Here is a 19,323-nt window from a genome sequence, read left to right on the forward strand (position 1 = left end):
TATTCAAATAGTGTTTTTACCCTATGCACTGGAATTTTAGAGAAATATATAGCATTTACTTTTATCTGTCTGCTAATGTCAAGGTTTTCATTTTTTAATGTTTTATTATTTGAAGGTTTGGGGTATTTTTTTAAATCCTGCTATATGGCAGAAAAGCATTCTGAAGTTTCATTGGGCAGTTCAACAGAAGATTCTGGTTTTTACGAAACAATAATCTGGTAGAGCCTCATTTACAGGGAACAAAGAAACAAAGAAGTTTTCTTTGCATTTGAAATAAACTCCAGTTTTTAAGAATGCTAAAACTACAAAGGAATCTTAGTCCAGTCATGTTTGAAAATTGTACCTATGAAATGGTTTATTACACATTACAAGACTGAAAAATTTGACAGCCTTTATCACATAGAAATTGACATCATACTCAAACACCTTATTAGTTAACATTATTAAGGTTGCGAAGGCAACTCAGGAAATGCCATTACTGAGGTTTTCTATTGGATTTGTGTGGCAAGGTTTTGGTAGCAGCTGCTAGAAGCTTCCCCTATGTCCAGCCAGTAGAGCCAATGCCAGTTGGCTCCAAGATGGGCTGAGATGGACCTTGATGGCCAAGGCTGAGCCCATCAGCAATGGTGGTAGCGCCTCTGTGATAACAGAGTCAAGAAGGGGAAAAAAGCTGCTGCACAACAGAAACTGCAGTCAGAAAATAGGAGTGAGAATATGTGAGAGAAAAAACTCTGCAGACACCAAGGTCAGTGCAGAGGGAGGGGGCGGAGGTGTTTCAGGTTCTGGAGCAGAGATTCCCCTGCAGCTCATGGTGCAGACCATGGTGAGGCAGGCTGTGCCCCTGCAGCCTGTGGAAGTTAACAGTGGAACAAATATCCACCTACACCCCATGGAGGACCCCACGCTGGAGCAGGTGGACGCCCAAAGGAGGCTGTGACCCTGTGGGAAGCCCACACTGGAGCAGGCTCCTGGCAGGAGCTGTGGACCCGTGGAGACAGAGAAGCCCACACTGGAGCGGATTTGATGGCAGGACTTGTGATCCCATGGGGGCCCCACGCAGAGGCAGTCTGTTCCTGAAGGACAGCATGCCATGGAAGGGACTCACACTGGAGCAGTTAATGAAGAACTGCAACCCATGGGAAGGACCCACACTGGAGAAGTTCTTGGCGGACTGTCTCCCATGGAATGGACCCACACTGGAGCAGAAGAGTGTGAGGAGTCCTTCCCATGAGGAGGAAGGAGCAGCAGAAACAACATGTGATGAACTGACCACAAGTCCCATTCCCTATCCCTCTGCACTGCTCAGGGCGTGGAGGTAGAGAAAATCAGGAGTGCAGTGAAGCCCAGGAATAAGGGAGGGGTGGGGTGAGTTGTTATAAGATTTGCTTTTATTTCTCTTTACACTACTCTGACTTGATTGGTAATAAATTAAACTAATTTCCCCATGTCAAGTCTGTTCTGCCCAGAATGGTAATTGCTGAGTGATCTCTCCCTGTTCTTATTTCAACTCATGAGCCTTTTGTTCTATCTTTTCTGCCCTGTCCAGCTGAGGAGGGGGAGGGATAGAGCAGCTTTGGTGGGCACCTGGTGTCCAGGCAGGGTCTACCTAGCACAGGTAGTTTGTGCTTATTTCTTTATTTTATGTGTGTTATGATTTAGTGTTAATCATGTGGTGTTTTTTTCAGGTTTCTCCTTTACTGAAAGAAAGCTGGCATGCCCTTTGTAAGTAACTATTGTCCTCGTCCAAAGGGCGGCAATACATTTCATTTGCTCTTCTGCTCAGAGTGATCTATCAAGTATTATGTTTTTTTCTGGTGTTCCTATGGTGCTCACCACTATAGAAATTGAGTGTTTGACAAACAATTAATTTAATCAGAAAAATCTTCATAGCCTAAATGGTTCATTTTTGGTATTTTATAAATTAGAAGCTGAGGACTAACTACTAAAGTAAGAAAATACCTTCCAGCTGAGATATGTAGCTCTGAATTCTTGGTCTTAAGGATCAATGGTTTTTCATATCAGAAACATTTTTCCACAAGTTTGGAACTCAGAAATTCAAACCTATATAGGTTATGATTGCCGATGCTTATTTTATTTTAAGATACTGTAGTAGAAGCAGAAATAGAAAACTGCTTCCCTGGGAAGAATGCAGTTTTTGTTGGAATTTTGTACTGTAAAATGTCAATCTCTGTATCAAACAAGGCAAATCTCTACGCAGAATAGCCATTATACAGTAGCCTTGAACCATTCTAAAGCAAGTCTACCCAGTTCATAACTGAGGAAAATAGAGCAACATGAACTAACATAGAGGAGAATGTAGAAATTGCCATAATACTTGGAGTATATGGAAAAGTGCAATAAGCAAGAAGGTTTCTTCCTTTCTCTTAATAGTGCACTAGTATAGAAGGCAGACTGAGCCCTTAGATACAAAGGACTGTTTTTTTACAAGAACTGTTTTTCAGATGATATAATGAAAGGTCAGAAGACAACCTTCATGCTTCATGCTTTTCTTTTTTTTTTTTTTTTTTTTTTGTCTTCCAGCCTCACTTATGACAGGGCTGCTCAGGTCACTGTTTTGAGATGATGATGCAGGAAGGTTTATATATCTTTGGCATAATTGTGCATACTAGTTGTCTAAAGTTTCTCTGCTGGGAGTGTCATCTGGAAAGGTTACTGTGACATTTACAGAATTGTGTCTTGTTAAGATGAACAAAACATGTTTGTTCCCCATGTCATGCATATATATCGTGTACATATATATTAATTTAGAACATACTGTCCTGGTTTTGGCTGGGACAGAGTTGGTTTTCTTCCTAGTAGCTGGTAGAGTGCTGTATTTTGGATTTAGTATGAGAACAATGTTAATAACGTGCCAATCTTTTAGTTGTTGCTAAGTAGTGCTTATCCTAAGTCAGGGATTTTTTTTCAGTTTCTCATGCTGCCAACAGGGAGGTGCAAAAGAAGCAGTGGGGAACATGTCCAGGACAGCTGACCCAAACTAGCCAAGGGATATTCTATACTGTAGGCTCAGTATCTAAACTGGGCAGAGTTGGCTGGGGGGGACCGATCATTGCTTGAGGACTCGCTGGGCATCAGTGAGCAAGTTGTCAGCAATTGTATTATGCATCACTTATTTTACTTACAATTTATTTCTCTCTCTTTTTGTTATCTTCCTTTTAATTACTATTATTAATAATATTAATATTAACATTACTATTATTATATTTTATTTCAATTATTAAACCATTCTTATCTCAACCCACAAGTTTTACTCTTTTTCTGATTATCCTCCCCATCCCATGGGGGTGGAGGAGGACTGAGCAAGTGGCAGTGTGGTGCTTAGTTGCTGCCTGTTGTTAAACCACAATACGTACATACATACACATACATATATGTGGAATACTATATATGAGAGGAATTAGTTTCTTTATGTTGTATTCTGCTTTGAATGCATCAATAAAGAGTAGCAAGCAAAGCAATACTTCTCAACATGAATAATTTGGAAGCGAGAGAGAAGATGGGCAGTGTCTTTCCAATAATATTTTTCATGACCCTCTGTGTTATGAACAAGTTTCACCAAATTTGTTACTAAATGTTTTGTTATTAAATTTTGCTTACAGCAGCTAAATTAACTACAACATAGTTTACTGTGTCTGATGGACTTTCATGCAGAGTGAAATACTTTAGATGGCAATTTAAACATAGTTAGATTAGACTTAAGAATTGTTAGTTGTTACACCAGCAATGCCTTGCAAATGTAGTCACTAAATTTTCTTCACATAAATTAGTACTTTGGACCCACTCATGTTAAAATGCAACTGTAGTGAGGCAAGGTGAGTTTAGCTGAGTATGGGCAAAGTAAAGTTTTTCTATTAATACCATCTATCATTTTGATGGTCTACTTCTCTTTCTGGAAAAGTATCCCATGATGATTCAGAGCAGTTTCAGGTATAAAGAAAGAAAGTCAAGGTCCACTGATCCATTTGCATTCAGAATTATAGGATGGCATTTGGTTTTGGGGTAGAGGGAATGTCATAAAAATGAGAAAACATGCATCATTGTACCAGAAATCCAAAGGTCTGTAGAGCTTGTCTTTGATGGTGGCCAGCTGTGGATGGTTGGGAAGAGCGAAAGTACAAAGTTAGCATGTAGTGATACTTCCACATAGAAGTTACTTCTATGGTCTCTGGTAATGTAAAATTCCAGGGCTTCTTGAATGACCATTGTCCTGGTTTAGCCAGGATAGGGTTAAGTTTCCCCAGCAGTGGGGGGGGAGCTCTAGCCGGGTTATTCAGATACCATGCGGACGTCACATCCTGGCGCGTCACATCCTGGCGCGGGAGTGTGGGGCGCGTGGTTTTATACATCTGCTCCTCTCACTCCTGTATTGGTAGGTATACTTTGCTCTGTTCATTGTTATCACTGTTATTCTTATTGATGTTGTTTGTTGTGTTGCTGTTGCTCTGTTGTATTAAACCTCTCCTTATCTCAGTCTCGGGGCTTTGTATTTCACTCCCTTTGTGGGGGACGGGCAGCGGCCGCGTGGTCTCAGATCCCGGCAGGGGCTAAACCATTACAACCATAAATTGCATTGAGGAGCTTTTGAAACATTTCCTTCAACAGTTTTGTAATCCATGTAAGCTATTAGCATCTACAAAACCTTGCAGCAAGGAAGTCCACAGCTTTAGATATATTTTGTCTAAAAAACAACTCTTCTTTTTGAACCTGATATTTTTTGGTTTTATTAGATGATTCCTTTTTCTTTTATTGAAAACACAATGAATAGTAGATCCTTTATATCACTCAGATTTTCATAGACAACTGTCATATCTACTATCAGTTGAAGAATCCTAACCTGCCTCATTGTTCCTCACAGAGAAACCATTTTCTGTCTTTGATCATCCCTCAACCTCTTCTTTATCTTTTCTAGATTAGAATATGTTGTCTGGGGGAGAATGTGATAAGGACTGCAATAAAATATTCAATACAAGGACATGACAAACTAGCTTTTCAGGAAAACTTTTCAGGAGTTATTGATCAATGAATTGCTTGGATTTGCTGTACTTTTTGTGATCATACAGCTGCAAGTCATACTACCTTGTCATCTTATAGTCTATTTGGAATTTAAAAGATACTTTCTAGATTTAACTGTGGGCTTTCCTCTGGCATTTTAATGACTTATATAATTAGAATTTGTTCTGTTTCCCTCAAAAGGACAGATATAAGAGAAGCTTTCTGAAAGTTTCCACACACAGAACCTAAACATGGGTGCCAGTATATTTAGAAACTGTTCTTCTTCCAATGCTTAATCAGTAATTAAAATATTATTTTTCAAACATTAATGGAAATGTTCAGTAGTATTTTGCCAAGTATATGTTCAAAATATATCTGATCTCTGATTTTAAGCCAAAAATCAAAGGAATATTTGTCATATTTCTTTTCAAAGAGTTTTTTATTTTTCATTGTTTACTGAAGTTGACAACTTAAAAACAATGACGTTTTCTCAAAATTTAAATGATTGCTTTGAATTTTTTTTTTAAAAAGAGAAACATTCAGAAAAAACATTAGTTTAAAAACTGTCATTTTGATTTCATAATTGACTATATTCCTTTAAAAGGAAAACAAAAATAGCTTTAAAGAAAACAATTTTTTTTTTTTTTAAATAATTCTACCTATCTGGCTTATTGTATTTAATGACTCCCATGTTATTATTACTATCTTTTACATCTTCAGTTGTCTGGAAAGTGACTGTTCAGCCAGTTCAACCATATTAGAATAGGGTTTGAGTAAGCCTCTGAAAAACCGCAGAGACAATAGAGAAGCCCGTGACATTTTGTTGGAAAAAAAATTGTATTCACATCTCCTTATATTTGCTATTATCTCCTTATGATTACAATTTACATAATATTTTTGGACATAATTGATAACACTGTTATGAATAAGTGAAATTGTTTTAGCTTGAACATCTATCTGCTCATCTTGCTGTGAACGGATTACTGCTGGGTGATTTCTGTGCTGTTCAAGTGAGTCTGATAACAACAATACAGTGTTTGAAGGCTTCTGGTAACTTTTATAATCATATCCCTAGCTCACTCATTTGACAAAAATGTAAGGAAGCCTAAAATCTTTTGTTGATATGTTTATATCAAATATATGTTACTAACTAGCTTCCTAAAAATTTAATTGATTTTTCTTTTGAGTAGCTAGTGATGGGTGAATAGAAAGTATTTACTTTTTCCCAAACATTGGATAAACCTAGATGAACACTGTCAAATAATTCGACATCTGTTAGAATAAAGGCAAACCAGTCTGAAACAACCTGGAGCAATGACTGGATTTAATTGTCTCCACCGTTTGTGATTAGCATAGTAAGCAGCTCTGTAGCCCTTAACAGGTATTTTTGTAGTTACTCCAGTAGGAACAAATTATAAGAAGAGCTTTGAAAGAGAATAATGTAGCAAATTTGGTTCCTTTTCTTCCAACTTTGTGTGATAAATTGCATAAAAATAATTTTAAAAAATCACTATAGGAAATGTGATTCAAGGGCAATAGAGTCACAATGGACAATAAGTGAGAGGAATGAAGGGTAGACTCTTGACAAACAGTAATATAATTGATAAATAGTTTGGCCTGGGAATAGTATTGCATGTGGTTGAAGGAGAAATGCTGGAAATGTGACACCTTGTAACAGTGAATGAGTGAAAAACATCTGCATATACAGAGCTGGCAGCTGGTAGATATTGACCTGATAATGTGCAATGTGAGGATTTTGTTGATTTGGGTGCTTGTTTTATTACCTGGGTTTTTTTTAGTCTGCTTAGACAGTTCTTACCGTCAACCTTTACCCTGAAGGCCCTATGAAATATTGTTATTTTTGCTGTTGTTGTTAACATAAGATCTTGTACACACCTTCATTCACAAAATTCCTTTTTCAAAAAAAAAAAAAAATCAGTTTGTTGCAACAGACTCTAAGAACTCACCATTTCCCGGGGGTCCAGTGACTGAAACAGTTTTGATATGTTTCTGAATTTTTAAACATTCATAAGGTCTGTCTTGTAAGTCATTTGTAAGTTCCACCTGAAATGCAATATTAATGTATTTTCTCTTTGTTTAGTATGGTCTTGTGGCATTTGTGTCATAAGAACGTATAGAAAATTCATTCGGACTAAACAATACATGGGTCTTGTTTATTACATGTTACATTTTGTTACGTTTCATACATCTTCATGTGGCTAGGCTTATTAGGTACTACGTGGGAAGCAGGTATCCTATTTTACATTTATCCATTTTGAATTGTCTGGGAGTCTCAATTTCCAATTCCTCGCTATTGTAAGGGTATAAGAAAGACATTGAGATAGTGCCCTTGATGCCATCTGGTATTCATGGCTTTTATCTTTTACTACATGGCCTTATGTTTGAATAAGCTGTTATGACTCATCCGTGGCATGTAAGTACATGGAGAACATTGTGGACTATTCTGTGACTGCAGGTAATACTAAGGACAGGATGCAGGTGCTTAACTGATCCAGTTCCCAAAATAAATTAGATATGACAATGAATTACGACTTCCTGAATGCTTTTTTATGATATGTCTGCACAGGTGACTGCATGTTCATATGCACACTTTCACTAGGCTGAGATATTTGTACAGTAAAATGGTGTACATTTGTACAGTGGAATGCTATTTGTACAGTAACGTCTGTAGTGCTGAAATGGGATTTTTTTTTTTTTCTTTTCCTAAAATGTAATGGGAAATAAAAATCCAAGGATATGGCAAGGGGTAAAACAGATTTTCATTTATACTGTTTATATAATAATTTTAGTAGTATGCTTACATATTTTATATACTCCTACAATGTATACTACTATTTAATAATTCATACAGGATTAAATTTTAAACATTATGTTCAGATTATGCTGAACAATTATAAAATAACTTACTTAAACATAGTGATAGACAAATATTTCCATATAATTATTATTCAGAAATAAGTACTGTAATGCAAATTAAAATGATAGAGTCTTACTTGCATTTGCTGATATGTTTAAGGAGTGAGGGACCTCTGTGTGTTTGGTTTTTCTTTCTGGAAACAAAGATTCTTACTGAGTTATATGTAAAAGTGTTGGCTGGACATGTTTTAACCAAAATCTTGTTTTTAATGAAGAGGCAATAACCAGCTGTATTACAGCCTGTTTTATCTTCTGCCCTAATACAGACTCAGTTAAATATGTAGGGTGTCACTGATGTATTTAATGGATGAACTTTGCTTGTTTGTTTCTTCGTATTAGATGCTGTTGAAGGACAAACGGAGATTAGAAAGGAAGAAAAAAATTGATCCATTTCATTAGATAATCATAAAGAAGATCAACCATTTATATGGCCTGTAAGACTTCTACAAAGCTTTGTAACACTGATTATCTAAGATGTTTCTTAATATTCTCAGAAATATTTTCTATTAAGGAATATAAAAATTCCTTAGTTCATTAAAGTATTATTGAGTGAAATTAAGAAAAATCTGTAATCTTCACAGTTTCTTAATAGATCAAATACATTAACTTGTATCAAGTCAATAAAAATTTTGTCTCCATTGCACCAAAATAGCTTGCATAATGGTACTGTATTCAGCTTTCAACTTCATTGGGTTTAATCACTCCATTAAAGAGAAGAAATATCTGATCAAAGAAGAAGTCAGCATTGCACTTTTTGAAGAAGTAATATATTTGCAAATCTACTGATTTTATGAGAGACAGAGGAGGGATTATCCTTCAGATGTGTTTCTTCCACAATAAATAAGTAAATACAGACCCTATAACATCCTGCTTTTGCTCTGAAATGATATCATGTCAGCAATGTTTCAAAATCACAATGCTTATTTACTAAATGGATTTGTGTAATCTAAAGATTGAAATTAAAAAGAGACATCTTAAAATGTCTACTTTGTTTTGTGATGACTAAAGTATGATTTCTGTTGCAGTTGGCTAGTTGCTCAGGTTTCTTTTTAGTAGACTTTTCCAAGCTATTAGAAAACTCGGTAAATTGGGTATGGGGTGTGTTAGTTTTACTGACACTTTGTCAGTCTTCAGCCTGACAGCTTTAAAGGAGAGTCGGTTACCCTCAGATGGTTTCAATACAACACACAGCAGTTTGTCACCAAATGATTTGCCTTCATAAAAGGATGGTGCTTAAAAATAATTGTTCAAACATCTTTTTACACTTTATCCATTGCAGTTACAGATCACCTCTGATGACGCAATTGTGATTTAAAATGGAGAACAATAGAACAAATAAGGAAATAGAACAAATGAGTAAGCAAATAGGTCTATAACTTGATCCTCTCCCTGTGAGCACAAGCACTTCAGATTGTGTTAAATCTATGGAGAATACGGCAGCATAGAGTACTAGCAGTTGTCTGTGTTGTCACTAGAGAAAATTCATGATCTCTTCATGCCTGGAATTGATGGCCAGAACAGGCAGGCAAGCATCAACATAGTTGTAAAACCTGGTTTATTTCTTAAAAATAAATACAAAAATATAAATATAAAACATTGGCAGATAGAATTTGATGGAATGAAGTTGCACAAACTTTTTTTTTAAACCAGCTGCATATTACACTTATTAACACCACGTGTACATTTTGTTTTAATTTTAATGTACAGATCAGGACATATTGGATTTTTTCTTCTTTGCCATCTTAAAAGCTGCACTTGCAAGGATAGGACATGTACCTAACAGAAGCGGCTTGTACATGAGGTTGCTTAAGGGATTATCACCCTGTTCAAATTTCTGAAGGTAAGGTATTTTTTATTTTACTTACTAAAATGGACAACACTGAATTTCCATAGCTTTGGCTCTTGGAAGGTGATTAAATAAAATGCTGTATATATTCCAAGTGGCATCCTACTAGAAAGAATGAATGACATTAATGGACAAATTAAAAACAAATTTTAAAAGGAAACCATTGTGCTGAGTGGCAGGAAAATTTTCCTGAATGTTAAATACTGTTGAGTGCAGAAGGTGTCTGTAAAATTACTTCCGCTCAAAGGAAACAAAAATGTAGCCTACTGTAGATTAAGAAGTGTCTTTGTCACTTTCCCCTCCACCGTACATTTCAGCTAGCTTATTAAACCGAGGGCCCCATTCTCGGAGGTAATCATAGTTTTGGTCTCCTTCAGTAGTACCCGACTCTAAGGAGCTCAAGGATTCAGCTATTGAATCATTTCCTTCATAGGCATAGGTTGCAAGCGAGTCATACGGTGGTGCAGAAGGATCAGTATCATGCTCTTTTAACCTTTGGTTAATGAAATCTCGGACATCTGTGTTATCTGGGGCTGAAGGAGTCCTCCGTGGTACAAAGAACGTTTCAGGGATAATGTCTCGTCGAAGCTTCTTATCTTCAATAGCTGCAGGATTCCTCAGTGTGCCAATATCAAAGGCTTGGGTGTCTTCCTCTCCACCGCCTTCATCGTTATAACTCACAATGTTGTCTCTGATGTCCTCTTTAGAGAGGATTAAAGGCTCCTTCTTTCGTTGCCTCTTTAGAGCAGCAAACAGCACCACTATAACTTAAAGAGAGAAACAACAAATGGGTAAAGATCTCTATTTAACAATTTCTTAGTAGCAAATCCACCAAGTACAAAAGCTTTATTTCAGCTATATTTCAGAAATTCATTTCTGTCTGATAAATGGATAAACATCTCCATCTGTATTACAGTAGCACAGTAAGATCTATATCAAAATGTGCTCTTTTGCACACACATTGTGTGCTCTGCTTTATAGAACCATGAGCTTGTCTATATGGTCTTTCTGTAACTTTAATGAGTTTTAAAGTAGACAGGTCTGTTCTGAAGATCTTTTCCCTTTTTTAAGCCCAAAGTATATTGTTAAAAACTGGTTTTGAGGTGAATTATAGGTCATTAGTGATATTCTGAAAACCACAAAGTGAAGGTTTTACAAAATTTACATCTTTTTTATTATAGCACAGAAAACTCTGAATAGACAGTGCTTTAATATAGTAAAAATACTATTTACTTGCATATTCGGTGTGAAATATATACTGCATGTTGACTTTAGATAGCTATTTAATATAAAAGAGACATTTCCTCCAAAAAATTTAAAATTGAAGACATGAAAGTGAATTTTGATTATGCTATTCCTTCTCTGATTTTCTTTTTCAGACAACGAAAGAACAAAAATGAGCTTCTGGTTGCACACTAGTAGCTTTAACAGTCTTGGACTTGAATTCTTATTTACAATGTCCAATTCCCAGACAAATGGGTTTTGCCTTTTTTTTTTTTTTCTTTTGTTTTAAGTTGCAGTTGAATTCTTCTTGCAAAACCCATGACCATTAATTTTACCAACCTATACAGTTTTGTAAAATGAGTCAGGCCTTTGTTCATAGCGGGAAACATGCATTTTTTTTTTTTTTTTTCTTACCTAGCAGGATAATGATGCAGAGGAGAATGGCAACCAGTGCTCCTGTGCTGAGGCCAGCAGGGAGGAGCAAGGCCTCAGCGTTGCAGGACTGCATGTTCCCCCGGCTGTCACAGGCACACACTCGAATGGTCAGTGTGCCAGTGCTGCTCTGGATCGGGTAGTCATTGTCTGATATCACCACTGGTAAAAGGTAAGTACTTATTTCATGTCGACTAAAGCCATTCCGTCTTGTCAGAATTCTGGCAGTGTTATCTAGATTGATTAAAATATACTGTTGTAGACTATATGAATATAAAATGTATCATTTATAGAACATGCAAACCATCATATTTTACATCACTGGTAGCATTTGAAACTGTTCCTAATATCACAGTGATATCTCTCTTTATCTAATAACATTCCCATTTGATTAGAAAGCTATTTAGAATTTTTTATGTACATCTGGCCCAGTTCTCTGTGCTTCAGCACCAGCTATTTAGAATTTTTTATGTACATCTGGCCCAGTTCTCTGTGCTTCAGCACCACCTTCAAGTATGATTTGAAAAGAGGATTTCTCAAAGCTTAAAATGTTTTCTAGATTAATGCATGCAGTGTGTGACACAATTCCAGTTCAGGGCTGAAGCCCTGAAATGAAGTGGTCAACTGAGAAAAAACAACCTTCCACTTCATGCTGTTCAACAAGCACTCTGTTCTGAAAGATTCTTTCTACGGATCTTTTGTGACAACACCCACGGGAATGCTATCTCTAAACTCAGTATGAGATTTTCCACACCAAACCACTTTCAATGTATTGTAGAACAATGAATTATGTACCTTAACACATGGAGTAGATTTTGGGAGTAAAAATTGTCTTAGGAATTTAGAAAATGTGAAAAGCAGTAGGTTTTCCTTCACTGTTTTGAGAAGTGAATTTACTAAACTGTATTTGTAGCAAACAAATCTTAGTTGTATGCAGTATCTTTCAGCATCAAAAGCTGTTCACTAAGTGGCCAGAGGGAAAGAAAGGAAGGGAAGTAATGAATAACAGGGAGAAACTATTTCTTTTATAGCTAGGGCCACAACACTGGAGTTGTTAACTTTTTAGTCCAAAAGAGAGAAAATACAGATTTAGTCTCCATTAGAAGGGAAATTTAATTTTCATGATAGTTGTGGATCTCTTGAGGTAAGGGGTTAGCTATCTTGCCAGACAATTTCAGGCTGAATTAAAATAACCCATGTGCAAAAAGATTGAAAATAATTACAGATAGAAAAGAAACAGCAAGATCTATACCTCTATACACTCAGGATTTAGTCACCAGGATATAATGTTGTCTAAAACATTTTTTTTTTTTTTTCTATAGTGTCCACGATGTGAAACACAAAGTTTATTGCATCTCTTCATTGGTTTGGGGTATTTGTATGTTATTTGTGTTCACTCAACACCAAAATTATGTGTCTGATGGATCTTTAAATACCTTTGCTGCTGGGGATTTTATAAGGTACTCAAACAATTTGATTTCAATCCTCCACTTTCCCTACTGTTAGAATTTTTTTCTCTATCTACTGTAAAATTCTTCATGTTGCTTGCAGGCTATTACTTCCTGAAATCTTCACCAGGAAAAGAGGATTATTCCCATTGCCTTTATGCCTTTAGCACATTTGAAGGCTGATAACATGTCCCCCCTCATTTATTTCTTCTGTAATCTAGAGCCCTCTCAGTTAAGTCATACTGATAAAGTGAAAAATCTGAACTTGTTGGGTGAAGCCATTTTTAAGCATTTTATCCAGCTACTCACCTCAAACCAACACTTTTACTGATTTTCTTTATAATTTGTTTTATCACATTTTTGCCATGCTATTTTTTTGCCTCCCTTACACAGATAGAAATGTAGAAGTCCTAAACCACAGTCAGGTTAAATTATAATTCTTGCTAGCAGTAGCCTCAATGGCTTCTCCACATACTGATAGATATCAAAATGAAATATATTTCAGGAATGTATGCCAGACAGCAAAGATAAACTCCTTCCCTGGAACAGGCATGAATTTTACCTTCATTATCCTGAACAGTGAAGTTAGGGTTAACAGCAGCTAAACTGAAGAAAAATTTTTGTCCACCAAGAGGGTCATCTTTGTCTACTGCACTTATGGTTTGAATAAGCTGCAGGGAAAAAAGGAAGCAAACAACAAAAAAAACCAAATACACCCAGGTTTTTGATACAGCTGTCTGATTACTTTAGAATGACTAGAATTGTTAAGACAACTTAATATTCAAACTATGCACTTATTGACTTCATAGTTAATAATGACTTAATCTGTAGAACATATTAACTGAAAAAATGTTAAACAAGCATATATAAGTTTTTCCAACAAGAGCAGCCGTACATGTTTCATGTGGTGGTACATGTATAAAATGGCCAGCTTCTTAGTCCTCCGTTGTTCCTTTTTTTCAATACATATTTATATGTTTTTGTAACTACATAGAGGACAAAACTCGCCAAAAATAGTTTTATCTGTAGCCTAGGTAATTTTTATTCTTCATCTCTGATACATGATTTTAAATTCAAATCAACACCTAAGACAGGAATTCAGAAGATGTTTTATATTTTTTTTGATAAATATGGTGTTTTATCAAATAGATGTTCCTGATAGGGAAGTTAAAGTTTCAAATTAAATTTCCAAATAAAAAAATAGCTTTCTAAACCAAGATTTTTCTATTTATTAGTATAGCAAAATACACCAGTAAGATTCCTGAGATGAAAAATGCCAGTTAGATTATATATATATTTCAAATTTTGCAAAACATTGTAGCATACTCTACAGATGCACAACCTCAGCATGGAATGAGAATCCGGTGTCATAATTCTCAGAGTAAACTGCATCAAGTCAGTTCAATACTTGGACTGAGTGCTTTCTGCAATGCATACAAAAAAGTTTGCGTAGTTTTTGGGGAAGTAATGGCAAGCCCTTTATCAACATTTATTTATCTGTCAAGTAAATGAATGTGTGGCATTTTTTCACTGAAGTTTCTATACCTAAGGGTAGCAAAATGTCATTTCCCAAACAAAATACAATTTTTGACATATTTATTGCTTTATTTCAGACTGCGGTTTTTTAATACCATAGCAATAAAAACTGTACCTATAGCTGAATTTTTTGTGCATGCATGAGTGAATGTTCAGTTATGTTCTTAAGTTTAACTTCCAGAAGTAGGTTACTCCTTAGCCTAAGTCATTTTTATTCTTCATTTCTGATCCATCATTTTAAATTGCAGTGTTTTCTCAGGCATGGAATTACATCTAATTTTTGACACTCTCATTCCCTATGGCGTACTTTTTAAACCCTGTTTGTTTTTCCTCTTCCAGTTCTTCCAAATACAGCCATTTCTCTTCATATCACAGCTTTTGTCAGGACTGATCATCTTTAACATTAACAATTGCAATGTACTCCTGTTTGCCTTAACAAATGCATGATTAACTCCCAACTTCTCTCTTGTCCATTGAGAATACAGCAACAAATTTCTACATGAAGCAAGGATTGGATTTCTTTAAAGTAGCAGCTTGCTTGCTTTCTCAAATGGACTTTTGTCTTTAAATTTATTTTCTCTCATAAATCTCTAATAATTCACAAGATTAACAAAACAGACAATAGAAGCATATAAAATTATTTGTTTTTAAAGAATGAAACTTTTAATTATTTAGTGAATAATTAGAAAATAAATCTTTAGAGATTTTCAAAATTAAGTCAAAAAAACATTAGTCCATTTTACTTTACAATTAGAGACCACGAATGTGGTTGGTGTTAAGCTGATGAAAATCTGCTTGTCCACTTCTGAGTGTCCATATTTAGTTTAAAAGGAGTATGTAGAATTTTTTTATAGCCTAAAATCATTTATGGTTTACAGGGATTATTCACCTACTATGTACTACCAACCAGCATCCCTTAGTAGAACACAGACAGCAAGAAAAGATCTCCTATTATCTCCCTCATTCATCACTTATTGTAGCAACTGAAGTTCTCTGGGAACTTCTCTGTTCAAATACCAATCATGTTTAACCTTATGATACATTTTGCAAGCAAATTCAGCTAATTTGCTTACATTAGGAATAAAAAAACCCTGCTTGTGGTTTTTTTTTTTTTTTTTTTTTTTTTTTTTTTTGTTGCAAACATCATTTAGATATTAAAATATAAGGAAAATGAAAAAATACCAGTAATCATTTGGCTGACTAAAAATTATGCAATTTCAAGTTACTTGCTGTTTAATATCTTCATAAGTGATCTGGATGATTGGATCAAGTGTACCCTGATGAAATGTGCTGATGTTACAAACTGAGTGGGGAAGTGAACACTTCGTGAGGGAGAGACATCCTGCAGGAAGACCTGGATAAGCTGGGACAGTGGGCTCACAAGAGCCTTATAAAGTTCAACAACGACAAGTGTAAGGTCTTGCACCTGGAAAAACATGATCCAAAAGCGTAGCACAGTCTGGGACCTATCTGGCTGGGGAGCAGTTCTCTGGAAAGGGACCTGGGGGTCCTGGTGGACAACAATTTCTATATGAGTGAACAGTGTGCTGCAGTGGCAAAGAAAGCCAACAGGATGATGGGGTGCATCAACAAGGGCATCACCAGCAGAGCTAAAGAAGTCATTACCCCACTCTACTCAGCACTTGTCAGACCACACCTGGAATACTGTGTTCAGTTTTGGTCTCCACTATACAAAAAAGATGTAGACAGGCTGGAGAGGGTCCAGAGGAGGGCCAGAAAAGACCTGGGAAGCCTGCCATGTGAGGAAAGGCTGAGAGAAGTGGTTTTGTTCAACCTTGAGAAGATAAGGCTTAGGGGAGACCTTATCACCATGTTGCAGTATTTAAAGAGTGGCTACAAGGAGGTGGAGACTCCCTTTTTACAAGAAGTCACATGGAAAAGACTAGGGGTGATAAGTTACTCCTGGGTAGATTCCAGGTGGACACGAGAGGAAAATTTTTCACAATGAGAACAATCAGCCAATGGAATAATGTCCCCAGGGAAGCGGTGGATTCCCCAACACTGGACACTTTTAAGATTCAGCTGGACAGGGTGCTGGTCCATCTTGTGTAGATGGTGCTTTTGCCAGGAAAGGTTGGACCAGATGATCCTTGAGGTCCCTTCCAACCTGGTATTCTATGATTCTACGATTCTATTCTTTAAAAGGCAAAGCTTTAAGCATGATCCTAGTGAAACGTGCTTACATACATTGTCACATTTACAGCAGATTAATTTGCAAAGTATATCTAGATTAAATTGTAAAATATATCACAAACAAAAGCATTATTTGCTTTGGCATTCTCAATTAGAACCTAAACTTTTAAAATATTTATAATTTTTTTTTTCAAATAAGGATATTACTGGAAATTCACACTTGAAGTGCATTACTAGTTCCTTTTCAAATGAGGCCAAGTACACATTCCAATGGAGCAAGTACTCATCAACTCCTGTGTGAGTCTGGAAAGTTCTCCTTGCATTATTACTGGTGCAATCAAGTTTCTCTTGTATGTCATCACAAGGAACGTTCTATTCACCAGATTGGGAGCTCAGCGTGGATGAAGCTTATTTAGAGTTGGCCTTTGGTCTTTGGAGGGAGCAGCATCTTCCTTTTAACTTTTTGAGGCACTGCATAATCTCTTGTGCTCTTTCAAGGCCTGTATGTGAAGCAAACTTCAGACAACACATGGACATAACATAAAAATGAGCAAGGGGGAAAACAGATTCCTCCTGCATTGCTGGGAAGCAATAAAAGTACAGATGTAGGCCATAGTCAATGATACAGAATGTTTTGGTGATTCCTTTGCTTTCCTGCTTCATCTCTCTCGTAGACAATTACAGCAGCATCACAGGTTTGGATGCCCTAAGTAGGATATATTTGACTTCCTGATTGTTGACTTGAGCAAAAAGAGTTATCACAACTTCTGTTTGAGAGTAGGTTGAGGTCTGGAATCCCTCTTAGCTGCATTTCTTTTTTTTTTTTTGTTTTTTTTTTTTTTGTCAAAATAGTTCTGTTGTACTTGTTTCTTTCACTCTGCTCTATTTCCTTTATTTCACCAGTTGTGATCACAATGAAGGTGAGGAGCCACTGAGAATCCCAGTGTGGCACAGGGACTTATGCTTTCACAATTTTTTTCAGACTAGCCATTTGTACTCTAACCAGTCCGCCTCTTCTCCACGACTTCTCTAATTAAGACTTGGGATGGAGTCAGACCTTTCCATCCCATAGTATTTGTATTGGACTGCTCTTTGTGTTTGACTCTTCCTTTTGTTCCCTAGTGCAAGCAACATGTGACAGAAAGTGTTTCCTAAGACTGACACTTACTATCTTCTGGACTTTCAGTGTATTGTGCTCACTGCTCCATTTCTTGTTCCTTCAGCATTCCAGTCTCAGCCATCTTGCGGCTCCTTATGGATCTCATGAAAGTGGGTCTTTGCTCAAATTTTTAATTATTTTCACAAACCTAACCACTTTAAGCAGACTGTACCACTGTATGACAGGTAAATCCAATGACTCTACAATTTTTATCCAGTTATTATCCAGTTGTTTGTGGGCACAGAACTGATAGGAGTAATTAAGATTGTAATTAACCAGGGGAGCTGTGTTGCACGAGCTTTCCCTTTTGTGCAGTTGCTAGGCAGCCACTTGCAATACTGTGTTTTCCCAAACTTAGACTCATTCTTGAAGATTCAAGGACCAATAAAGACTTTGGTATACTGCTTTTTAGCCATTGCCTGCTTGACTTTGAACCTCTGGACAGTAAATGATGGCAGGGTAACTACTTAGAGTCTCTTAAATATATGTAAATCCAATTGAATTAAAAAGAGATTTCTTACTGGGTACACCTCTTTATTTGTAACCAACATGTATGTTAGTAGCTTCTTCCTTTTCTCAGTGACTTTCAAATATAAACCTACAATTGAAAGCAACAGAAATGGCAGAGAGTAAACTCTGCCTTATGGGTCATCTACCACCTAGTGTTACATTGTAAATATAGACAATGGGTATTGCAGAATATCTGCTACTTTTAATGTACATTTTTGTTATTTCTTAGTAAAACTGAGTGATACTAATCATTAAAGGTTTTAGTCCTCAGTTTCTTAAATTTGACTATACCATTTTGTACTATGTTTTTTAAAAATGTAATTAAAAAAGCAGCAGTAACTAACCAGAAAATAAGTACTTAAGTCTTATTAGAAAATCCTGATTAAGGGACCCTTTGAAGGAGGAATTAAGTACAGCTAACTTCTACTGTCCCCCTGCCTTTCTGTGAGAAACTGATTTAACAAACTAGACTTTTATAAAGTGACAGATTACCAGGAAATGGCTAGTTGTCTGAAGTTTAGAAGTTATCAAAAATTTTTATTCCAAAAATAGAAATTTGGGAATTCTTTTGTTTCCCTGGAATTCTCAAAAAATTATTCTCCATAGCCTTTATAGCTACAGCAGCTATATTGGTAATTGTACCAACACAAAACACTAGTTATAAACTAAGAGGGTTATTACATGATGTTATGCATACCAGTATGTATATACTTGAAGAAACTTATATAATGTTGGAGTTTTGACAAGAGACAAGCCTAGTTAGTATTCCAATGTGTTCAAATGCATAAGTTAGTGTTAGTCTTTCTTTGTTCTGTTTGACTCCCATAGGACAGGTCAGGGGGAGTGCTTTTGGTTTACATTAAAAAAAATCAAATAAACAGAAGTTGCAAAAAGTTATATTGCATGTTTTGCATACTATTTCCTGATGATACTGGTAACTATATTAATGTGATATATCCTGTTTTACACATGGTTTCATATAGTGCTGTTTTTCTCTTAGACCAATCACCTATGGGATACCTGCACTACACCCAGAGTAAGTTGCTTCTCCTTGCTAGCAATGC

The 19,323-nt window shown here is 36.1% G+C and overlaps 1 protein-coding gene across 1 annotated transcript in view; it reads right to left on the bottom strand.

Moving 5' to 3' along the window:
• Positions 1-9,488: 9,488 nt before the first annotated feature.
• The window catches only part of CDH10 (cadherin 10), a 105,033-nt gene continuing 95,198 nt past the window's right edge, over positions 9,489-19,323 (bottom strand). Inside the window, exons 10-12 of the mRNA XM_074826496.1 lie at positions 13,463-13,571; positions 11,435-11,686; positions 9,489-10,563 (exon numbers count right to left, since the gene is read on the bottom strand). Coding sequence (XP_074682597.1) covers positions 10,070-10,563; positions 11,435-11,686; positions 13,463-13,571 — 855 coding nt within the window. The 3' untranslated portion in view covers positions 9,489-10,069. The remainder of the gene's footprint in view (positions 10,564-11,434; positions 11,687-13,462; positions 13,572-19,323) is intronic.

This window comes from Strix aluco, chromosome 1, assembly GCF_031877795.1.
Source record: "Strix aluco isolate bStrAlu1 chromosome 1, bStrAlu1.hap1, whole genome shotgun sequence".
NCBI classification, from domain to species: Eukaryota; Metazoa; Chordata; class Aves; order Strigiformes; family Strigidae; genus Strix; species Strix aluco.